Source organism: Lepidochelys olivacea (assembly GCF_965140295.1).
Source record: "Lepidochelys olivacea isolate rLepOli2 genome assembly, chromosome: 20".
In the NCBI taxonomy this organism is placed as follows: Eukaryota; Metazoa; Chordata; order Testudines; family Cheloniidae; genus Lepidochelys; species Lepidochelys olivacea.
Genome location: NC_140430.1, coordinates 5,808,287 through 5,827,506, shown reverse-complemented (window position 1 = coordinate 5,827,506; position 19,220 = coordinate 5,808,287). Strand labels below are relative to the sequence as shown.

Below are 19,220 nucleotides of genomic sequence, written 5' to 3'. Positions count from 1 at the left end.
TTTTTCCTACTATCTGTGCCCAAAACTGGACACAGTACTCCAGATGAGGCCTCACCAAAGTCGAATAGAGGGGAACGATCACGTCCCTCGATCTGCTGGCAATGCCCCTATGTATACATCCCAAAATGCCATTGGCCTTCTTGGCAACAAGGGCACACTGTTGACTCATATCCAGCTTCTCATCCACTATAACCCCTAGGTCCTTTTCTGCAGAACTGCTGCCGAGCCATTCGGTCCCTAGTCTATAGCGGTGCATGGGAGTCTTCCCTCCTAAGTGCAGGACTCTGCACTTGTCCTTGTTGAACCTCATCAGATTTCTTTTGGCCCAATCCTTTAATTTGTCTAGGGCCCTCTGTATCCTATCCCTACCCTCCAGCGTATCTACCGCTCCTCCCAGTTTAGTGTCATCTGCAGACTTGCTGAGGGTGCAATCCACACCATCCTCCAGATCATTAATGAAGATATTGAACAAAACCGGCCCCAGGACCGACCCTTGGGGCATTCCGCTTGATACCAGCTGCCAACTAGAATTTTCTTGGAATTTCGTTATGCAAAAAACTTCAAAGCGTTGGCTTTTTACCCCAGTTCAGGATGAATTTTTTTTCACAATCCCCAAATTTTTCATGGGCCAGCATGACCAGCCCTATTCCCAATGCACCCCACTCATCCAGCTCTGCTCAGTAACATCAAGTGGGTCTTTGATCCCAAAACAATCACAGACCAGCTCCTCTGCTCAGTTCCTGACTCCAGCTCTGACTTCTGGTTCGAGCTCTGACCCTTGGCTCCGTCACCTGGTTCCTGACTACAGCTCTGACCTCAGAACTATGCCTGGCCTCCATCTCCAGCTCTGACCACTAGGCTTGACCACCATTGCTCGGACAACTAGGCCTGACCGCCCACACCCCGGTCCTGACAACTGGGTCTTTTAGCATAGGCAATAGAGAAGCAACCTCTGTGGATCAGGGACCTGTAATACACGCTCACTAGTGGGTTCCACTTGTCTTGTAAAGAGAACAGAGATGTCGTTATCGGAGGTAAGAAGTTCATTGAGTGAACAATGACCCCCTCTGGGCAGGGGAAAGAGAGGAAAAACATAACAGAGCTTTGCTCCGCAGCCACTGAGAAGGAATAAAGCATTGACTGATAGGGACCAAACGCCGATGTCAGGGGACACTGGCAAACCATTTACCCCACTGTTGCCTACGCTCACCCCATCACCCAACTCCTCTATTATCATGAACAGAATTTGCAACCGCTGCTAGATTTGGGGCGGGAGGGGGGTCCTCAGATTTCTGCCCCTGTCCCAGTCTCCCCCAGAGACCTACTGGCTTAGCTGATCAATGAAGGCCCATCTGTTAAGGCACTAAAGTAACAGAGGCTCATCTGAGAGTACGTCGGACACCAATTTTCCATCCCTGGTTTTATTTTTCTCAGTCAAGCTTTCCAGGGGGGAGGAATTGGGGGGGCAGCACCAACGCTTACGAGCTGCCAAATTTGCCAGCAAATCTTGTGCTCAGCCCACCTGGAAGAGAAGAGGGAGATGGACGCATTAGCTCACGGGCTTCCAACCCTGCATCCCAGAAGCAACTGATCAGGGCAGCGCAACGGAGGGGAAGAATCAAGCATGCTCAAGGACAGCACCAGTAGGAGACAGACCCACCATCCCAGATCACAGTCCGGGACAGTGACCATGCAAGGTCAGAGGGATGGGCCATAATGTGGTCTATATGCATTACCCACCACGTACTGGTTACATCAGCAGCCACTACCAGGTGACAGTCTGCTCTCTGCTACAGGCTCCACTCTGCTTCTGTAACCCACACACCTTCTAGGTGTGGTGTTCTGGCCTATCTAGTGGTACTGAGACCACTTAGAGAGAAAGCTAAAATGTGTCTGCTCTACAGCCTTAGCTAATAGGAAGTTGGCTTTTAGCTCATGCTGTAGAAGCTCACACGCTAAGCTCCAGAGGCCCCAGGTTCGATCCCGCCCACCGACAATTGTTAGCGTTACACTTAGACTTGCGCGGGATGAAACACACTCATTCTTTTTTGTGGGAAATCTTTTCTTTTTATGATTTTTTTTTCAGACCTTCCCATGGAACATTTTGAGGCTTTTCCAAAGAATCATAGAAGATCACGGTTGGAAGGGACCGCAGGAGGTCACCTAGTCCAACCCCCTGCTCAAAGCAGGACTAATCCCCAACTAAATCAATTTAAAAATCAATTTTCAATTTAAAAGAAAAAACAAAAAACCAACTCAAACCACAGAAATGTTTGATTTTTTTTCCAAAGCCACAAACGTTCAGTTTTCTAAACAAACCAAACAAAATGTATGGAAAACTGAACCCAAAAAAAATGATTTTTTTTACAAAACTCCAAAACCTTGACCCAAAATTTTCAGTTTCTTTAAACCAGAAAATTTCAGCCAGAATGGAAATTTTCCATGGAAAATGTACACATTGGTCAAAAACAGTGTTTTGCCCGGAAAAAAAAGGAGGGCATGAAATTTCAGCCACCGGGAAGCTTCCCAGCTCTGTGAATATGTGGACGACACCTCAGACCCATTCTAGTGAAGCAGAGAACAAGGAGCAGCCACCAGCCAGGCTGGGCCCTTGTCTACATCCTGCCATCTCAGCCAATGCGATGGCATGGGTGAAACTGAAGGCAGTAGATGGCCCTTTATTGTCATTAACCGGATTGCCCCGGGAATGAGAGTTTAAGCGAACACGAGGCCAGAAAAGGTCAGAATCTAGCCGACGGTCCCGGCACCAGACAATGGTGCTGGAACGCTTTTAATAGTGAGGGTGCTGAAAGCCAGCCCCCTTGCCCCCGGGCATGGAGCCAGCAGCCAGGACCCTGGGTGCGGGGCCAGCATGGAGCCCCCAATGCAGGGACGGCAACCGGGACCTTGGCCACGGGGCAGCAGCTGGGACTCTGGATGCTGGGCGGCAGCTGGGACCCTGGACGCGGGGTGGCAGCCAGGATCACAGGCACGGAGCAGCAGCCGGGATGCTGGGCGCAGGGCGGCAGCCAGGACCCTGGACATGGGGTAGCAGCTGGGACCCCGAGTGCAGTGGCAGCAGCCGGGACCACAGGCACAAAACCTGCGCAAAACCTGGGGGTGCTGCAGCCCCCCTGCTCCCATAGTTCCCACGCCTATGGCACTGGATGTGATTGTCGACAGTGGGGTATGTTCTGCAGCTTACAGGATCAGGACCTTAGTGACTCACAAGGGGCAAATTTCTCCTCTCTGACCCATGTGACAGAAGCTGTCTCTCATATTCAGCTCTCCCTACACGTGGAAAACTCCCACTGGCTAGTAAAGTCCAGCACTGCTATGGGAGTGGGATTTTGTCCTGGTTCTATGGTCTGCCCTGCTGCCCACCTCCTCCCCAGTGCCCCCGATGAAATATATTTACTTGAATAGCCGGTTGTCTTAGTCTGAATGCTCCGGTTTTGCATACTGGATTCCAGCCTGCCAAGCAGAAGAGAGCGACAAAACTTAGTGCAGATGGGATGCAGAGAAGGACACAGTGAGTGCTGTGCGTGCAAACTACCGTCAACACAGACTCAGAACAATTCGTCTGTGTGTCACGAGCCCCATACTGCTCGCAACTAACAGAGATTCTCCTTTGGCTCAGTCAATAAGGGCCTGTATTGTGAAGCAGAAGGATCGGGGCTCTACCCAAGAAGATCTGAGCGGAAAATTAGCATGCTGCATAGCAACCACAGTGAAGCCGGAGGTAGAAATATTTCTTATGGGATCGTTGTCCTTATGGTACTAATGAGAGGTTAAATGACCTCCCCTAAGCCCACAGTAAGCCAGCAGCAAATCTGGGACTAGAACACAGGAGATCCCAGATGCTTTACTCCATTTCCTCCACTGCATGAGGCTGGCTTGTCTAGGATATAGATTGCTAGGAACCGAGTTAAAGCCCAGCCATTCAACACCTCATTGACTCCATGACTCACCCCCCCCCCGAAAGGCATTTCACCCCTGCCTCAGCACAGCCGCAGACAGAGGCTGCCTGCCTGACATACCAGCGTAAGGCAAAGCATGGAGAAGTGGTGAATCAAGCTCAGAGGCTGTGCTCAGCTGGGAAGCGGCTGGCCCACTTCTGCATGAACAATGATTTCCATAGAAAGCTGTCTGGTTGTAATCACACACATCGGAACACTCTTGTGCACCCGCAGTTAAAGGACCAGCAACCCGGGTTAAGAGATAATTAAGGGTCAAGTACAGTTTATTGCGGGAAGTCACCCTGAAACAGAAGCAGAATATCTACAGGCCGACCAAGTGGCTCCTCCAAAGATACTCCACACACACAGCATCCAGTTTGTCCCGCACAGCTACATTAATTTCCAGTCTGCTTGTTCTTAATCTGTACTGCTCAGTCGCAAACCTGTCTCCTCCGATGATGTGGCAACCTTGGTCACAATGAACCTAGCACTGGACTGGCCTGTTGGGGCCAGTGCATCAGCGCTGGGCTCATCTGGTTTCTCTGACTGGCCCTCCCACCAGCAGGAGGCATCCAATCACATCATGTGCCACCCGACCCCCTTCCAAACCCACCTGAGCTTCTTTCCCAGAGAGAGGTCAGCAATCAAAGGGTTAATCCATCTAGCTCAGAGACAGATAGGTGCACCATGTCGGAGCCAACTTTCTAGCACTGGGGGCTGGCCTATGGTACTCAGCTCTCTCATTGGTTCTCCCATTGCTGGGTGTGGTGGAGAGCCATCCAATCATGACTCATGCCATCCCCATCCCAAAGCCCACCTGCTCTCCTCTCCTTCCAGCAGCTTCCTGAAGGTGGCGATCTCAATATCCAGCGTCAGTTTGAGGCTCATCAGCGCCTGATACTCCTGCAGCTGGAGCGCCATGTCCTGCTTGGCTTTCTGCAGGGCATGTTCCATCTTCTGCAGCTTCTCTGTAGCATCTGCCACAGCGATCTTGCCTTGCTCCTCAGCCTGGACAATGTCCACCTCCAGCTTGGAGTTCTGCAAAACAGACGTTTGACAGATTTCCACTGAGACCCAGTCTTTCTTTGGAGCCATCTATGGAGGAAAGGGTTCAGCTGACAGCAGAAATCAGATAGGACATTCTAAGGCCAACTCTCCAAACACGTGGGCAACTCCAAAGAGAGCTAGTTACTGCGTAAGTGGAAATTTCCCAGCAAGAAAAGAAGTAAGCAAGGGAAGAGAGGTAGGGCCCTTATAATTAATGACAACACACATTTTGGAAGGGGTATTAAGGCTTACGTATCAGGACTTAATCCAGTCTCTAGTCTTAGAGATCAGGAGGAGATGAGAGGCAGGTGACCCTTTTTCATCCAAAACTTATTTTTCACTGCAAAATGCAAATTCACATTGGCTGAAATATTTTGGAATCCATTCACTGAATTGCTTCAGACGAAAACCAATAAAGCAACAACAGAAAAAGCCCAAATGTTTGGTTTTGACATTTACAATGCGGGAGAGCCAGGAGTTTACATCAGATCTCCTGAATCCCGGTCCAGCACCGTAACCAAGTTTGTAAGGTGCTGAGATACATCGGCAATGAGAGTGGGGAAAGTTGCTACGTAGAGAAAGAGACTGGAGAGAGAGAGCGAGGCTGGCTAGAGTGTGGAACTACAGGTCAGAGAGAGACAGAAAGAGACAGATATTCAAAAGCCAGAGGGGACCATTTTGATCAGCTAGTCCAGTGGTCCCCAACCTTTCTTGTGGGATTAGCATATTGCCCCGCCGCCGAAATGCCTCTGAGAAACGGCAACGCTTCTCGGCGGCACTTTGGCTGGCGATTCTCCAGCGGCCGCGCTCAGTGGCATCATTTCGGCAGCAGGGTGTCCTACGGACACACAAAAATGCCCCGGCGGGCGCCATGGTGGCCACAGGCACTGCGTTGAGGGCCACTGAGCTAGTCTGATGCCCTCTTGTATAACATGCCCAGTAGAACTCCCCCAGAATAATTCCTGTTTGAACGAGAGCAGATGTTTTAGAAAAACATCCGATCCTGATTTTAAAGTGTCCAGTGATGGAGAATCCACCACAAATGGTTCCAATAGTTAAGTGCTCTCACTGTTAAAAATCTGCCCCTTATTTTCCAGTCTGAATTTGTCTAGCTTCAACTTTCAGCATTTGGATATGGTTAGCTTTTACCAGCTAGACTGAGGAGCCCGTTATCAAATCTTTGTTCCCCATGTAGATACTTATCGACTGTAATCAAGTCACCCCTGAAGAGATAGATAGGACAGTGACTGAATTCCTAACCAATGCATACACTGGTCATGGCTTTAGCAAGGGTTCAGGACACAATTAACATCCTACCCGCACTACAGAATAGAATCACATTGTGACTGGTCCCCGAGCCCAACTGTCATTAGAGAGAAAGTTGGACACATGGCAAGAAGCTTAAAGGGAAGTCCCTTCCCCTGGTCACATGGCCTCAAGGAAGGGGTGGCACAAGCACCCTAAAGTGGGGGGAGCAACAGATGCCCAAACTGTGGCCCTCCCCCCAAAACACTGCACCGCTCCGAGTCCCTGCCCTTCCACCACCTCTTCCCCCAAGAACCCAACACCCACTTGCTCCTCTCTGCCCCCTCCCCCCATTGTTCGCCCTTATGGCCGGTAAAAAGTGGGAGGGCCATGGCCCCCTGGCCTCCACCCCGTTCGGACGCTCCTGCCTCAAGGTCTCTCTGAAAAAATGGATGGAGAAAATGACAAGGAGGTGCTGATTTTCAAGTGCTGGGTTTTCAAAAGAGCCCAGGAATCCAGCATGGACAAGAAGTAATTGGCTTGATCAGCAGCAAGGGAGAGTTAGGTTAGAGATGAGGGAAAGCTTTCTACGTGTAAGGATAGTTAAGCATTAGAACAGGTTGCCAAGGGAGGTAACAGGTTTAGACAAACACCTATTGGGGTGCTCTAGGTATACTTGGTCTTGTCTCAGCATGGGGCTGGACGAGATGACCTCAAAAGGTCCTTTCCAGGCCTACTTTTCTATGATTCTGTGCACTGAGCTTTTGGAAAATCTGGCCCTGTGGGCACCGAATTACTTCAGCAGAGCTCCCCCCCCAGGGCTGGATGTGGCCCCCTCCATCCACATGTGAATCCCCAGCTGTTTCCTCGCTGACCTGTTCTTTCAGAGCCGCAATCTCCGCCCGGATCAATGGGATCATCCGGTTGAGCTCGTTGAGCTCGGCCTTGGCAGCACGGAGCTCTTCCCCGTGCCTGTCTGCTTTCTCCTGGATCTGCTCGTACTGCATAGGGGAGAAAGGGAAAGAGAGAAGGAGATGCTGAGTCCAGATCAGGATCTAGAGAAACACGAGTCTGGGAGCCAGTGAGATATACCGCCTCAGTGAAGAGCCTCATGCTAGCCATGTAATGTCACCTCACTGCCAGCAAGGGTGTAGAGGTCGGCACGTACAAATTAGGGTTCCCCTCAGAATTGTCATCTATGCAGCCACTGTCCTGGGTGGGGAGAAAACAGCTCCATCTTCCAGCACTGCTTCTTGGTCGGCCAAGGAAGGTGGGGGAACAGTTTCTCCCATCCCCCTGGATCAGGGGGCCCAATGGAGTGAGACCAAGTTCCCACCCTTTGTGGCAGGCCCCTAAATCCTCTGCGCGCTCAGGGGGTTCAGACGGGTGTCTGAGGGGAACCCCACACACAAGACCTTCAGCTGGGGTGGCAGGAAAGGCTCTTTGGTTGGGGTAGCGTAGGGGGTTATGTGGCAGGAAGGCCCCTCCACCACGGTGATGGCCTTGCACACAAAGCCCAGGATAGACCCCTACCTGCTTGATGGCTGTAAGTCAGGGATGAGGAAGGCCACAGCACATCTGACTAGGAGTGGCGGAAAGAAGTGGGCCTTAGGTGGTGGACCCCTGCTGTCAACACCACCCCAAGCAAAGGATGAAGCCACCTGGCAAAGGAACCAGGAAGCTGTCTAGGGCCCTGGCTCACCCTGTTCCATATTGTCACTTCTCTCTCACATGGACCAGGCCTCACACACTGCCCTGCCCTTCTAAACAGCAGCCACTCAGGGCCGAGACGGGCCTCGCTCACCGTGATCCGATACTTGCTCTCAGCTTCCTCTCGGCTGTTCTCAGCCATCTCCTCGTACTGCACTCTGGCCTCCGCAATGATGCTGTCCACGTCTAGCTTGGGACTGCTGTCCACGGCTGTGACCATGGGGGTGTTGGACACCTCTACCTGGGTGTGCTGTTCACGCAGCTCCTACATGAGAAAGAAAACCCTCATTCGTTACAGGAAGGACAATGAACTGAACTGCATCCCATAAGCCCTGCAGCCGGCTCCCATGGAAGCTCCCTCCCCAGGCTGATATAAATCAATGCTTCAGCCTCTTCTGGATTCTGCATGCAGCACTGGTCACCCCACCTCCAAAAAGGATATTGCAGAACTAGAGGGGTTCAAGGAAGGGTGACAAGTATGATTAAGGGGCTGGAGAAACTCTCTTATGAAGAGAGATTGACAAAATTGGGATGGTTTCTCTTCAAGAGGAGACAACTAAAAGGGGACACAATAACAGTATATACAATGACGAACATCTAGAGAAGGGAGATCGGTGTCTCCTTACACAAGAACGAGTGTACATTCCATGAAGTTAAAGGGTGGCAAATTCAAAATAGAGACAAGAAAATACTTTTTCCATACAGCACGTCATTCGCCTGTAGAACTCACTGCCACAGGAAGTCAGTGAGGCCAAGAAAGTCTCAAGATTCCAAAAGGGATGGGATGAGAAGAATACCCAAAGTTATAACAGTTAACGCTGACAAATTTAGGGAGGGGTTTAACACCTCCTCGTTCAGGTGGGAAGCCTATCTCTGTCTGTCAGAGGTCAGGATGGGCCCGAAGAGGAAGGTAGATCATTCCACCTCTGCTAATTCTGTTTTTCTTACACTGAAGCAGCTGGTGCTGACTACTCTTAGAAACAGGATAGTGGAATATGGAAGTCCCTATATGCTTAGTGTCTTAGGGTATGTCTACACTGCAAAAAAAAAAAGACCTGTGGCAGCAAGTGTCAGAGCCTGGGGCTATAGACTGTAGCTACAGCGCTATAAAATAGCCGTATTGACATTCCCACTCCGGCTAGAGCTCAGGGTCTGAGACACAAACCCCTCGCCGGCTTTCAGAACCTGCACTCCAGCCTTGATGGGAATGCCGAAAAGGCTATTTTTAGCACCATAGGTGAACTCTGTGAGCCCGAGTCTGCAGATCCGGACTTGGACACTTGATGTGGCAGGGTTTTTTTTGCAGTGTAAACAACCCCTTAAGAGGCTGAGTGGAGGAGCTCCTGAGTTCTGATCCCATCTCTGCCACTTACATGCCAAGTGGCCTTGGATGAGTCATTCTGTCTCAGTTCTCCTGTCTGTAGAATGGGAGTCATAACACTTACAACAGAGGAGTTTTGTAAGAATCAACTGGTGACTATTTATCCCAGTTGTGGGCCCCAAACAAACCCCAAACAGCTCCTGACCATTGTGGGGCTTGAAATCTGGCCTGGAATTTTGCAGCTAGTTAGAAAGTGAACTGTGGAGGCAGGTCTGCCCCTTTAAAAAAAAGACGATTTCTCTGGCTCTCTAGACTGGCAGGATCTTTCATTACAGAAACTCTGTTACTCAATGGAATTCACCAGGAAATTTAGAACTGTAGTCGTAATCTAAGGCTACGTCTACACTTACAGTCACTGCACACACCCCTAGCATGGGTATAAACAGCAGTGTAGATGGTGAGGCACTGCTTAGGCAGGTAAAGACACCCCAGAATCATAAGCGCCGACTTTCCCTCTTTCCCGTGGGTGCTCGACTCCCGCCTCTGCCCCGGCCCCGCCCCCACTCCACCCTTTCCATGAGGCCCCACCCCTGCCCCGCCTCTTCCCACCCCTTCCCCAGCCCCATTCCAACCCCTTCCCCCAAAGTCCCCATCCCAAATCCCCCCCCTTGCAAATATTCCAACTCCTTCCCCAAATCCCTGCCCTGACCCCGCCTCTCCCCCCCGCCCACCCTGAGCGCATCATATACCCACTCCTCCACCCCCTCCCGGAGTGTGCTAACACGGCCAAACATCTGTTTGGCGGCGGCCAGGAAAAGCTTGGAGGTAGGCGGAGGAGCGGGGTCGCGGTGCGCTCGGGGGGAGGAAGAGGAGGAGGAGGGGCGGGGTGGGGTGGGGGATGAGGGGAGCTTGACTGCGAGGGGGGGCAGAGCACCCACTAATTTTTCTCCATGGGTGCTCCAACCCCGGAGCACCCACGGAGTCAGCACCTATGCCCAGAACCTTGGGGCATGTACCCTGCCCAGCTCTCTACGCGTCCAACCAGTGCCTTCCCCGTCTACACTGCTAGAATGAGCCGTGTAGTGTCCCACTGCCTCCACCTGCTAGAGCCTTTCACTGCCGCATCTAGCCACGCACCCCAGTGTGGACGCAGCCCGCACCTCATGTGCTGCCACAAAGTGTAGACAAGGGAGAGAAAAGCCACTTACCCTGGCATAAAGCTCTATCAGGAAGTTGATTTCGTCGGTCAGATTTTGCAACTTGACCTCCATTTCCTCCTTTTTGATGTAAGCCTCGTCCACCTCCTGAGAAAAGAGTCCAGGCACCTGTGAGTCAGACTCCAACCCTGTTTACTAAGATTAGAAGTTCTTTGGAGGTAGGAGGCCATCTTTTTGTTCCATGTTTGTACAGCGCCTAGCACAATAGCATCCTCATCCATGACTGGGCCTCCCAGGCACCCCCACAATACCCATAATAAATAAATAATCATGCCCGATGCCTAGCGCTAAACCCAGTTGGAAGAAGCATGGACTCACCTTCTTAAGCAGGACAAATTCGTTTTCCCTCCTAGTCCGGTTGTTGGTTTCTTCTTCGTACCTGTGAGCAGGTGGGAGGGAATCAGTTCATTGCAGGGTGCGTCTGAGTGGCTGGGAGTTAATTCTCTTACGGAAGCTACAAAGATGTGGGGACCATCAGAGGATGTTCTGAAGAGCACCCAAAACCCCAGCTGAAGTCAGTGGGAGCTATGGGTGTTCCCCTCCCGACACGGGAAGGGAACACCCACAGCTCCCACTGACTTCAGCTGGGGTTTTGGGTGCGGGAGGGGAACACCCACAGCTCCCACTGACTTCAGCTGGGGTTTTGGGTGCTGTTGCATCAGGCCCTTGCTGTTGCAACTGTGGCTGGGCACTTTGGGACTTTGCAAAAGAGAGAGGTGGTGTGGCCTAGTGGTTCTATTCTTGTCTTCGCCACTGCCCTGCTGTGTGATCATGGATGAGTCATTTCCCCTCCCGCCTTTTCTCTGTTTACACCATGAGCCTTTCAGGGCAGGGACTGCATCTTACAATGCGACTGCACTGCCCCCAGCATAATAGGGCCATGATCAGAGTTGGAGCCTGTAAGCGCAATGGGGATATAAATCTGGCCTGGCTTTGAGATATTGGGCCTGATTTAAACCCACCAAGGGCGTGATGGAGTTAGTCTGGATATGCAGAGGTGTAGCATAGGTGCCGACCCCATGGGTGCTCCGGGGCTGGAGCACCCATAGGGGGAAAAATGGTGGGTACTGAGCACCCAACGGCAGCCCCCACCCGATCAGCTCCTCCTTCTCCCCCCAGTGCCTCCCACCCACCGGAAGCCCCACTGATCAGCGCCTCCCACCCTTCCCAGTGCCTCCCCTTCCTCCAAGCACCATAATCAGCTGTCCCATGCAGTTCCGAGCGTACACAAGGCACTGGGGCGGAGAGGGAAAAGTGAGGGTGGGGTGTGCTTGGAGGAGGGGGAAGAAGGGGGCGGGAAGAGGTGGGGTGGGGTGGGATGGAGTGCAGTGGGGGCGAGGTGGGGCAGGAAGAGGCAGGGCAGGGGTGGGGCCGTGGGGGAAGGATTAGACTGGGGACGGGGCCTGGGGCAGAGCAGGGGTTCAGCACCCCCAGCTCATTAGAAAGTCGGCACCTTTGTCTGAGAGAGACGATAGAGGTGAGAATTAGAGCTGTGCAAATTATACATTTTTCAGTTCACTAACAGTGCCGAAAAATCGGGGGGGGGTCATTTCAGGGACACAGAAAAGGGAAATTTTCAGAATTTCTGGAGAATCTAATAGTACAAATTAAAATAAGATCATTTTGGGTCCAATGAAACGTTCCATTGGACCCAAAACGAAACCTTTCGCTTCGACTGGGCTTTTATTTACGTGTTGGCATTGTGTTTCAAGGAAACTTCAATGAAGCCAACACAAATTCACAGCACAGTTAGTTGTTGCCAAAGCTGCCTTTTCTCCAAATCACATTTCAAACAAAAATATTCTCCCAGGTCTATTGGCACAGACTTGAGGTGACTAGGAGCAAAAGATCCCCTACCCCACTGAGCCTGGAGACACCAACCGCACTGCAATGTTGCCCATTGATATAATGGACCAAGTTCTTCTGAAAAGTCATGTTTTGACCACCCCCTCCTGAGACCCCCCCGCCCCTAATTGCCCCCCCAGGATCCCACCCCCATCCAACCCCCCCTGCTTCCTGTCCCCTGATTGCCCCAACCCCTATCCACACCCCCGCCCCCTGACAGTCCCCCCCGCAACTCCCATGCCTATCCAACGCTGCCTGTTCCCTGACCGCCCCCCCCCGAACCTCCGCCCCATCCAACCGCCCCCTGCTCCCTGTCCCCTGACTGCCCCCCGGGAACCCTGCCCCTTATCCAACCCCCCCACTCCCCTCCCCCTTACCATGCCACTCAGAGCAGCAGGACTGGCCGCCACGGCGCCCGGCTGGAGCCAGCTACGCCACCGCACTGCCCAGCAGGAGCTCGCAGCCCCACCGTCCAGAGCACTGGCGACACGGTGAGCTGAGGCGGCGGGGAAAGGGGGACAGCAGGGGAGGGGCTGGGGGCGAGCCTCCCCGGCCGGGAGCTTAAGGGCCAGGCAGGATGGTCCCACAGGCCAGATGTGGCCCACGGGCCATACTTTGCCCACCTCTGCTTTAGGACCACCTTCTTCCATAGCTAATGGATATAGGCCTGGATGTGCAAAGCACCCTAGCCTGGAATCTTTACCCAATCCTGGTGAGAAAGTCCCCATTGGCTGCGTCATAGTTTGGACTCACTTTCGCTCGAACTCTTCCAGAAGGTCCTGCGTGTTGCCCTGCTCGGATTCCAGCCTAACCCTCTGGTGCCCCAGGTCCTCCAGCTGCTTCTGCAAGTTGTTGATAAATGCCTTGAACATGTTTTCCATGTTAATGGGCCCAGTTTTCTGGCCCTGCAGCATGCTCCACTTGATCTTCAACACCTGGTTCTGCTGCTCCAGTGTGCGAACCTGGGGAGATAAGGAGTTTGCGTCCTCAGACTGGTGTGACTATGCACATGGGAGACCTTAGGCCAGACTTTTCAGCTGCACTAAAGCCCCTTTGCTTCACTTCAGCAGTGGGAAAAAGCATCATTAAAATGAGTGTAAATATAACTGGCGATTTACAAGAGCCAGTGTGCTCCAGTAGATTGAGCAACTGGTTTAGGACTGTGGACAGCTGGCACCTGGGTAAACTTGGGCAAGTCACTTCCCCTCTCTGTGTCTCCTCCCGACCTGTGTCTGTCTCATTATTTAGATTGTAAGCTCAGTGGGGTGGGCATTATCTCTTGCTGTGTGTCTGAACTAGAACTGGGCAAATTACGATTTTTTTTTTTTGGTTCATTACCAATTTCAAAGGGTCGAAAAAAATTAATTTGGGGTCAGATGGAAATTTTTGGCTAATCGAAAAGTCGGAAAAAAAAGTTCATTCTGGATTGAACAAGAAGTCTAATTTCTACAAAATTAAAATGTTTTTGACCATTTGTAAACATTAAAAAAAATTTAAATAAAACTAAAGGACGTTTTGCAACTAAATGTCATTTCAAACAGAAACTTCAAATCGCTTGGTACCAATTTTTGTAATTGTTTTGTTCTGTTTTTAAACAAACCATTCAGTGAAATCAACATGAATTAACAAAACGTTCTGGCATCACTGAACTTGCCTCTTTTTGCTAAAAAATTTCTCTCCGCTCTAGTGTGTACAGCACCTGACACGCTAGGGCCCTGATCTTGAAAGTTTTATTGTAATGTAAATAAGAGCGTTCAACCAACTCCAGCCACAGGTACATTTTCCTTGTGCCACAAGATTTCCAGTTTTATCCAAGCTATGCCAACTATTCTTCACTTTCACCGTTTCACTTTCCCAGTTTCGGACGCATGCCCCAACAGAATTGTTTGTGCTCTCTGAGCAGCTGTGTCCATGGTCAAGGGAATCTGCACGCAGGCTGAGAAAAGTGCTTTCCACCATTAAACCATAGGCGCTGACTTCGTGGGTGCTCCGTGGCTGGAGCACCCACCGGGAAAAATTAGTGGCTGCTCAGCACCCATTGGAAGCCCCGTGGGTCAGCGCCTCCCCCCTGCCCCGTAGCGCCTCCTGTCTGTCCTCCCCACCAATTTGCTCCCCCCCTCCCTCCCAGCACCTCCCGCGATCAGCTGTTCCGTGGCGTGCAGGAGGTGCTGGGGGGAGGGGGGAGAGGAGCGAGGGTGGGGTGCACTTGAGGGAGGGGGCGGAATGGGGTGGGAAGAGGCAGAGCGGGGCTGGGGCCTTGGGGAAGAGGTGGAGTGGGGGCAGGGCCTGGGGTGGAGCATCCCCCCGGCACATTTGAAAATCGGCGTCTCTGCATTAAACTGTGCTGAAACAGACACTGCCTTTCAAAACAAATTAAGAGCAAAAATAGCCCTCTTGACAGTCTCATTAACCGATCATAGGAGACTTTTGATCAGAACATTGGTCTGACTTCTGGCCTTAAAGTCTATGACTCTGACACTAGAGAACTGGGCCCATCTCCTTATTTGTTAGCCACAAAGGATAATTTATCTCCTCTATGCTAACCCATAACTCCCTGGGAGGAGAACCTGTTCCTACGTATACCCTATGTACTAATCTTTCTCCGCTTCAGGAAGTATTATTGTGGATTGGTCCGACTTTGAGCAGGGGGTTGGACTAGAAGACCTCCTGAGGTCCCTTCCAATCCTGATATTCTATGATTCTATGAACAGGACAAATCTCACTCACTTCCACAGATGGCTACAGGACATATCCACTTGGACAAAACACTTGGTCCTCATGGAAAACTGAGCATTTTTCCAGGATAAGACTATCCCCACAGTTAGGAACATAAGAATTCCCAGACTGGATTAGACCTACAGCCATGCAGTCCAGTATCCCATCTCTAATAGTGGCCAGTATCAGATACTTCAGAGGAAGGTGCAAGAAACTCCACAATGAGCAGATGTGGAATAATCTGCCCCTAAGGGATCTTCTAAGACAAGGGTGGCCAACCTGTGGCTCCGGAGCCACATGCGGCTTTTCAGAAGTTAATAATGGTAGAACGACAAATGGGAATGAGGATATGGAGGTAGATATTACCACATCCGAGGTAGAAGCCAAACTCGAACAGCTTAATGGGACTAAATCGGGCGGCCCAGATAATCTTCATCCAAGAATATTAAAGGAACATGAAATTGCAAGCCCATTAGCAAGAATTTTTAATGAATCTGTAAACTCAGAGGTTGTACTGTATGCCTGGAGAATTGCTAACATCGTTCCTATTTTTAAAAAAGGTAAAAAAAGCAATCCGGGTAACACAGGCCCGTTAGTTTGACATCTTTAGTATGCAAGGTCTTGGAAAAAATTTTGAAGGAGAAAGTAGTTAAGGACATTGAAGTCAATGGTAATTGGGACAAAATACAACATGGCATTACAAAAGGTAGATCATGTCAGACCAACTTGATCTCCTTCTTTGAGAAGGTAACAGATTTTTTAGACAAAGGGAATGCAGTAGATCTAATTTACCTCAATTTCAGTAAGGCATTTGATAAGGTTCTACATGGAGAATTATTAGCTAAATTGGAAAAGATGGGGGTCAATATGAAAATTGAAAGGGGGATAAGGAACTGGTTAAAGGGGAGACTACAGCGGGTCACACTGAAAGGTGAACTGTCAGACTGGAAGGAGGTTACTAGTGGAGTTCCTCAGGGATCGGTTTTGGGACCAATCTTATTTAATCTTTTTATTACTGACCTTGGCACAAAAAGCAGGAGTGTGCTAATAAAGTTTGCGGATGACACAGAGCTGGGAGGTATTGCCAATATAGAGAAGAACCGGGATATCCTACAGGAGGGTCTGGATGACCTTGTAAACTGGAATAATAGTAATAGGACGAAATTTAATAGTGAAAAGTGCAAGGTCATGCATTTTGGGATTAATAACAAGAATTTCTGTTATAAACTGGGAACGCATTACTTGGAAGTAACAGAGGAGGAGAAGGACCTCAGAGTACTGGTCGATCACAAGATGACTATGAGCCGCCAATGTGATATGGCCGTGAAAAAAGCTAATGCGGTCTTGGGATGCATCAGGCGAAGTATTTCCAGTAGAGATAAGGAGGTTTTAGTACCATTATTCAAGGCACTGGTGAGACCTCATCTGGAATATTGTGTGCAGTTCTGGTCTCCCATGTTTAAGAAGGATGAATTCAAACTGGAACAGGTACAGAGAAGAGCTACTAGGATGATCTGAGGAATGGAAAACCTGTCTTATGAAAGGAGACTCAATGAGCTTGGCTTGTTTAGCCTAACCAAAAGAAGGTTGTGGGGAGATATGATTGCTCTCTATAAATATATCAGAGGGATAAATACCATGGAGGGAGAAGAATTATTTAAGCTCAGTACCAATGTGGACACAAGAACAAATGGATAGAAACTGGCCATCAGGAAGTTTAGACTTGAAATTAGACAAAGGTTTCTAACCATCAGAGGAGTGAAGTTCTGGAACAGCCTTCCAAGGGAAGCAGTGGGTGCGAACGACATATCTGGCTTCAAGACAAAGCTTGATAAGTTTATGGAGGAGATAATATGATGAGATAGCCTAATTTTGGCAATTAATTGATCTTCAACTACTAGCAGTAGATATGCCCAATGGCCTGTGATGGTATGTTAGAAGGGGTGGGATTTGAGTTACTACAGAAAATTCTTTCTTGGGTGTCTGGCTGGTGAGTCTTGCCCACATGCTCAGGGTTTAGCTGATCGCCATATTTGGGGTCGGGAAGGAATTTTCCCCCAGGGCAGATTGGCAGAGGCCCTGGGGAGTTTTCACCTTCCTCTGCAGCATGGAGCACGGGTCACTTTCTGGAGGATTCTCTGCACCTTGAAGTCTTTAAACCACGATTTGAGGACTTCGACAGCTCAGACATAAGTTAGGGGTTCGTTACAGGAATTGGTGGGTGAGATTCCGTGGCCTGCGTTGTGCAGGAGGTCAGACTAGATGATCATAATGGTCCCTTCTGACCTTAAAGTCTATGATTCCATGTGGCTCCTTGTCTAGGCACTGACTTTCCAATGTGCCAGGGGGTGCTCACTGCTCAACCCCTGGCTCTGCCACAGGCCCTGCCCCACTCCACCCCTTCCCACGCCCTCCCCTGAGCCTGCCGTGCCCTCGCTCCTCCCCCTCTGAGCCTCCTGCACGCCACGAAGCTGATCAGGAGGTGCGGAAGAGAGGGGGAGGCTCTGATCGGTGGGGCTGCCGGTGGGTGGGAGGCTCCGGGGTGGGAGAGCTGATGGGGGGCTGCTGACATATTACCGTGGCTCTTTGCCAATGTACATTGGTAAATTCTGGCTCCTTCTCAGAGTCAAGTTGCCCACCCCATTCTAAGCCCTTAAGAGAGAAAAAATTTAGAAAACCAAAGGCCAATACAGCCACTGGGCTGTGGGAGCAATAAGAAAGAAGCATTAAAGAGGGTTGGCCTTTACTGTAGGTTGCTCATTGATTACTCCAAGCATGAACCAAAATACATATTGACGAGTTTGGGGAAGCCTCTTTTGTTTCCCAAGTTAAGTCCTATAAAGTCTTGATCCTGCCCAATCTGTTTAGAAGACCTAAGCCTGAATAGTGATTTTGGATGCCCAACTTAAGACCCCTTAAAGGGGGTTGATTTTATCCAAAATCACCAAGCGCCCACCTCTGGAACTCAAGTCTTTTTGAGGCATTTCAAGCTGAGCACCCCAAAACTGACTGGTCTCGTTGCTTTTGAAAATATAGACAGCAATTGTGATACTGCGTGGGTCTGCTTGAAAGCGTCCCATTTAGTGTAACCTTTGGAGCATCAGATAAGGCCTAGCTAGCTTCTGGTGTTGGTTGTGAGAGCCGTTCAGGCTGATTATCCTTTGTACCATATCGATTTCTTAAAGGTTGCACAATGACTAAACCCTCTTTATTGCCTTTACTTATTACACTGACAACAGCTACCATGACATTAGCAACTTGCCACCACTGCCTTTTGGGCTGTTTCATCACAGTTTTCGCTGGTCTCTCCAATTCTTAGAAGAGTTAAAACGTAATAGGAAAGGAGGACAACAGAGTTCTTCACAACACAGATCCATCTGCCAAGGAGAGAATGCTCAGTATTAGAAGACCCAAGGCTTACCTTGTCAATAAAGTGGGCAAATTTATTGTTCAGAGTCTTGATCTGCTCCTTCTCCTGAGCTTTCACGAGCTGGATCTCTGGGTCGAGCCCAGTCTTGATGGGACTCATCAGGCTCCGGTTGAAGTTCACTGCTACAAGACTACCCTTGATGCCGGCCCCACCACTCATCCCCAGCCCCAGGGGGGTCCTGGCTCCTCTGAATTTGCTGCCACCTGGGCTGGAGATGGCATAAGTCAGGGGGCTCATTCTGGAGTAGCCAGTGGAGGCATAGGACTGGCTGCTGAAGTTGCGGGGGGAACTCCTGTACTTCTTACTGACGGAGATGACAGACATTTTGACGACACCGGTGGAGAATGAGGAAGTGCTTGGTAGGCACTGGAGGAAGGTCTGTAAAGGCTGAGAATTGTATGAGGTCAGTGCTGATTTAAATCCAGGGTGGCCGTGGGGCAGGGATACACCTGAGTGGCTGTGGAGCGGTGGAGGGGCAGAGCTTCAGTGCACCCAGTTCATCATCTGCTTCATCAACATGGGCCCAACCTAGTTAACTTCTTCAGAGCCAGCAAAGAGAAAACTATACACCAGTTTAAAAGTATTTTTAGTTTGTTGTTTAGTAAAAATGTTCATGGTTTGGTACAATTTCTCTTTTTTCTTTTAATTAAGTAACCAATTTTGGTTCTTTATTTTTGAATAGCAATAATTTTTAGCCTAAACTGAAAACAGCTTTGGGTTTTCAACAAAAA

The 19,220-nt window shown here is 50.2% G+C and overlaps 1 protein-coding gene across 1 annotated transcript; it reads right to left on the bottom strand.

Moving 5' to 3' along the window:
- Positions 1 to 1,414: 1,414 nt before the first annotated feature.
- Positions 1,415 to 18,882, bottom strand: LOC311510796 (keratin, type II cytoskeletal 8-like). Its single transcript, XM_084610785.1, has 9 exons — positions 18,481 to 18,882; positions 13,098 to 13,306; positions 10,818 to 10,878; positions 10,491 to 10,586; positions 8,056 to 8,226; positions 7,127 to 7,252; positions 4,777 to 4,997; positions 3,419 to 3,474; positions 1,415 to 1,522 (listed from the first exon to the last, which is right to left on the bottom strand). The coding sequence occupies exons 1-9, from the start codon at positions 18,811 to 18,813 to the stop codon at positions 1,479 to 1,481; spliced, it is 1,317 nt and encodes a 438-aa protein (XP_084466911.1). The 5' UTR covers positions 18,814 to 18,882; the 3' UTR covers positions 1,415 to 1,478.
- Between the last annotated feature and the right edge of the window lie 338 nt (positions 18,883 to 19,220).